The sequence below is a fragment of the Beta vulgaris genome, chromosome 7 (assembly GCF_026745355.1).
Source record: "Beta vulgaris subsp. vulgaris cultivar EL10 chromosome 7, EL10.2, whole genome shotgun sequence".
Classification (NCBI taxonomy): Eukaryota; Viridiplantae; Streptophyta; class Magnoliopsida; order Caryophyllales; family Amaranthaceae; genus Beta; species Beta vulgaris.
Genome location: NC_079208.1, coordinates 48,886,910 through 48,892,192, shown reverse-complemented (window position 1 = coordinate 48,892,192; position 5,283 = coordinate 48,886,910). Strand labels below are relative to the sequence as shown.

Below are 5,283 nucleotides of genomic sequence, written 5' to 3'. Positions count from 1 at the left end.
GTGCTTTTTCAATGGCGCTAGAGAATACTGAATAATGCACCAAGCAACTATTATTGACTACTATAGAGTATTTTGGAAAAACTACAAGTTTGTTTATATAATCACAATCCGAAGAAAAAATGACTAATTACTGGAAAAAAGAAGAGGGGCGGAATTATTGTAACATTGTTATTAAAGTTTATTTAGAAGTAAGGTACCTTTTTTTTTAATAATTTCTAGAGAGAGAAACCATAGAGAGAGAAATCAAGAGGCACAATGGACAATAGTCAACCGCAAAAAGACCAGAACTCATCACAACCAAGCCATTAGAACTTACTTTCGGTAATCATCTTCCTCCATCCACCACCATACCTGATTTAGCCAAAGTCTTCAGAACCCATGGTGCCATATCTTATATATCGATTCCCGCAACTCAAAAAAATCCAAAGTACAAATTTGCTTTTGTACAGTTCAGCTATCCTCAATCACTGGTTACGGCCATTCGAGATGAGAATGGCAGGAGGCTTTTGGAGTCAAAAATAACAGTATTCCCTACGAAGTTTGATAAAAAAACCACCATCACTCATTAACCCAAACCTATACCACCATCAACCTCAAACTAAACCACACAGACCCAGCAATCCCACCCCATCACAAAGAACCCTAAACACTCGAGATAACCGTTCGTACAAGGAAGTCACTAACGCCAATACACACAGTCCTCAATTATTGCAATCCCAACAGCCACAAAACAAACCAAAATACAGCCCACCCAGCACCGAAAGAAACATATCCAAACCAACACCATCAAACAAAAGGCAGCAAAGTTCCAAACTTTTAGGTGAAGATACAGAAAAAGTCAGAAACTCATTGGAGGAGATAGACATTGAGAGTGAAATTGCTGCTGCAATTAAAGGAAAACAATGCGACGAAAATTTGGAATGGCTCCAGCATAGTGTGACAGCTACCACACCATCAGCTCAATCATCTGAAACAATCATGAATCACATCCTGTCGGAAGGGGTGAAGTGTCTCTCAATTAAGCCTATGGGAGGTATGCAATACCTAATCACATTTGACTCTCTCGAAGACAAACAATCAATACTTGAGAGTAAATGGCTTGACAGATGGTTTTCTTCAATTGAAAACATTAACAATCAAAGTGCAGCCTTGTGGAGAGAAACATGGATAAACATTCACGGAGTTCCTCTTGTAGCATGGGGATACGAAAATTTTTACAACATTGGCTGCATCTTTGGCAAAGTTATTTCAGTCAATCATATGCAATTTGATAATGCTAAAGTGCTTATATATACGGACTGCTTGTTTGACATCAATTGCAAAATCTCCATGGAGGTTGACGACAGAAAATATATTATATATATTTCTGAGAAACAGCAACAGTGGGGTCAAACATTGAATCACAATTGTGAGGTCATAAACATCAACAACAAAAATCAATCAAGTCAGTTTCAAGAAAATTCAAACTCCTTTTCAGAGGATGCTGCAGAGCCTCAGCAGTGCAAAAGTCATCTCTCAAATGCCAACGGAATGATTGAACCCAACAACATCCTAGAAACTTGTGCACATAAATTAATGCAGCCGCCAAAGGGAGACAAAGGTGCAAAATGATGATTCAATGAATCTCGACAAAAGAGATTCACCTTCCCAAGTCATCAAAACCAGCCAAAAGAATTCCAATCATCACCAAACTCAAGAATTCTGGGACACATCGAAGCTTCCTACTGGATGTAACATGGCTTACATTGCTCTAATCCCAAAGACCTCCAATCCTACAAGCTTCAAAGACTATCGCCCGATTAGCATGGTTGGGTGCATTTACAAAATTGTGGCAAAGTTGATGGCAAAAAGGCTCCAAAGTGTGATAAGCAACTTAATTAGTCCGCTTCAATCCTCTTATGTTCAAGGCCGACAAATTCTTGATGGAGCATTGGTGGCTAGTGAAGTCATAGAATCATGCAAAAAAAGAGGCACGAAGACTTCCCTTCTCAAGTTAGATTTTCATAAAGCCTATGACAGTGTATCGTGGAACTTCCTCAAATGGGTTCTTGAAGAAATGAAGTTTCCCCCTTTTTGGATTGAGCGCGTAATGTCGTGTGTGACTAATGCATCAGCTTCTATTCTTGTTAATCGATCTCCCACCGTGCCTTTCAAGCTACAAAGGGGACTCCGACAAGGTGACCCACTCTCACCGTTCTTATTTGTGCTCATTGCCGAAACTTGACAGAATTATCAAGAAAGCATCAAACTTGGGCTTATGGAGTGGGGTGGAAATTTGCAAAGATGGAATGAAACTAACCCATCTTCAATATGCGGATGACACTTTAATCTTTTGTGAGGCAAATGTTGAAGCACTCAAAAACATCAAAAAGGCATTGATACTATTTCACTTGGCATCCGGACTTCAAGTGAACTTCCATAAAAGTTCACTCATTGGTGTGAATACGCCAAGTAGTTGGCTACATGATGCGACGAGATCATTACAATGCAAGGAAGGAAGTATTCCTTTTACTTATTTGGGGTTGCCTATTGGAGCCAATCCTTCACGCTTGCAATTTTGGGATCCCATAATAGAAAAGATATCAAAAAAACTTGCATCATGGAAAGGGAAATTGTTATCAATTGGGGGAAGAATTACCTTAATCAAATCATCAATATCAAGCCTTCCTTTGTATTTCATGTCCCTATTCCCCATTCCCAAAGGGGTAATAGACAAAATGGTAAGAATCACTAGAGCATTCCTTTGGAGTGGTGATTCGGAAAAAAACATCTCCCTCTTGTGGCTAGGAACACGGTTCAATTATCGAAAAAATTGGGCGGACTTGGCATTGGAAACATAGCCCACAAAAACCAAGCATTGCTCTTCAAATGGATTTGGCGGTACATACAAGACCCGAATCCCTTTTGGTGTCAAGTTATAAAAGCCAAATACAAATATCCATCTCCAATATCCTTCTCAGACATATCTATCCCTCGACATGGAGGCCCATGGCGTCAAATCTGTGCAGCAATATTCAAGAGTAAATCGACAAAAATGGTTGTGACCCAAGGTGTCCGAAAAAGCATAGGAGATGGGTCTCAATCCTTTTTCTGACTTGATCCATGGTTGGGCTTAATCCCTTTGAAGCAAATCTATCCAAGACTCTTCTCAATTGCCTTTAATCAAATCAAAAAGCCAGTTATGCTGCCCCTAACCATGCCAGTTGGGCATGGAAGTATATTTGTCAAGCAAAAAACATGATGACTGAGAAGATTAATGGGATCCAGTGGCTCATGAATGGCCAATTTAGCATTAAGCAGTATTACTTGCTATTACTAAGGGGCAGCAGACAAGTAAACTGGGCTAGATATGTCTGGAATATGTATTCTATACCTAAACATAGACTAATTATGTGGCTGGCCATTCAGAATAGACTAAAAACCAGGAAAAGATTAAAGCAGATGAAGATATGTATGGATGAACAATGCTTGCTTTGTCAACAACAGCCTGAAACTATCACTCACTTGCTATTTGAGTGTAAATATAGTGAGATGTGTATCTCACAGGTTCTGCAATGGCTTGGAGTCACATGGAGACCAAGAAACTTGGCTCAGCTGTGCAGATGGACTATGAACAGATATAAAGGAAATAGGACTAGGAAAATGGTCCTGCTAGCAGCAATAGCTGCTACTGTATATGTTATTTGGAGGAACAGGAACTCTGCTCACTGGGATCAGATGGTAATGACTATTAGCAAAGCAGTGCAGGAAACCAAAATGAATGTAAAATGAGAATTACTCAGATTCTTAGTGCTAAGGTACAAAAATTGATAGGAGATGGATTAATGATTTGTAAAGTTGGGTATGTCCAACTGTAGTATGTTAGCTGGCATTTTGAGCTAGCTTAGGCTGTTTGTGTGGAGTTGTGCTATGAATCTTTCTTAACTTCCAAAAAAAAAAAAAAAAGCCACCATAGCAGCCCAAGGTTTTTGGGAGGGCTTCAATTGGGTTTGGTGCTTTGAATGGCGACGGGCCCTCAGACCGCAAGACATTTGTGAGAAAGTGAGCCTTGATAAAATGTTGCCCCTAGTTTTGAGGCCCAAGACAAATTCATTTGGGCTCATAACAAATCAGGTGAATTCTCAACAAAATCCCTCTCTCATGAGCTTGAAAAACTTCGTCCACCAGGCCACCATGATGCCATCAAAGGCATGTGGAAAGGGCTCGTGCCTCACAGAATAGAGGTCTTCGTATGGATTGCGCTTATGGGTAAAATCAATACTCGAAGCAAATTGGCCTCTCTTGGTATCATTAATATGGAAAGCGACATCTGCCCTCTTTGCTCATCCGAACCCGAAATCTGCGAACATCTGCTTCTTCATTGTTCACTCTCTCATCAATTATGGAACTGGTGGCTGGAATTATGGAAGATTAAATGGGCCTTCCCATACTCTTTAATGGACGCCTTCAATCAATGGCAATGCACGTCCAAAAATTATTTCTTCAAAAAGGTATGGCTGGCTATCTTTTTCATCATTCTATGGACAATATGGAGAGAAAGAAATAACCAAATTTTTGAAAACTCCTCCTCATCAATAAAAGATCTTAATGATTTAATCTTGCTGCGTTTGGGATGGTGGATTAAAGGGTGGGAGGAAGATTTTCCATACACCCCTATTGATATTCAAAAAAACCCAATTTGCCTCCTATGGACCAAAGAAGCGACTGTAGCCCCCCCCCCCCCCCATCGTACCGGACCTCGCTGCCTCAATATGGGTTCCCCCAGAGAGAAATTGCATCAAGTGGAACACTGATGCATATGTGCTTTTGAGCGAATCATGCTCTGCTATTGGGGGGTTTTAAGAGACAATTCAAGCAAATTCAAGTGCATCTTCTCTTCACCGATTCCCTTCATGGAAATAAATTGTGCTGAGATCCTTGCGATTCACAGAGCAATCAGAATTTCATCTTCATGGGACCTCTCATCTTATGAAGAAGTAATATTCGAATCGGATTCATCCAATGCGGTATTGTGGTGCAACAGTGAAAGTGGATGGCCGTGGAATATGAACTTTCACTTAAATTTCATAAGGAACGTACGCATGAAGCACCCGAACATCTCAATTATTCACAAATCCAGAAAGTCCAATTTTGTGGCAGACGCTTTGGCAAAACAAGGACTTCATCGCCAGTCGGAGTTTATAGCATGGATGTAAATGGAGGCAATATCAAAGCTCACTGCATGGCAAGCATGTCCGGTCTCATTGTTAGAAGTTTTCTATTCATTGATAGTGAATTTCTCTT

General features: G+C 40.2%; 1 protein-coding gene across 1 annotated transcript; it reads left to right on the top strand.

Annotated features, from left to right (window-relative positions):
* The first annotated feature begins 1,735 nt into the window (after positions 1-1,735).
* Positions 1,736-2,224, top strand: LOC130589559 (secreted RxLR effector protein 78-like). The gene has a single exon (XM_057390852.1). The coding sequence runs from the start codon at positions 1,736-1,738 to the stop codon at positions 2,222-2,224; it is 489 nt and encodes a 162-aa protein (XP_057246835.1).
* The last annotated feature ends 3,059 nt before the right edge of the window (positions 2,225-5,283 follow it).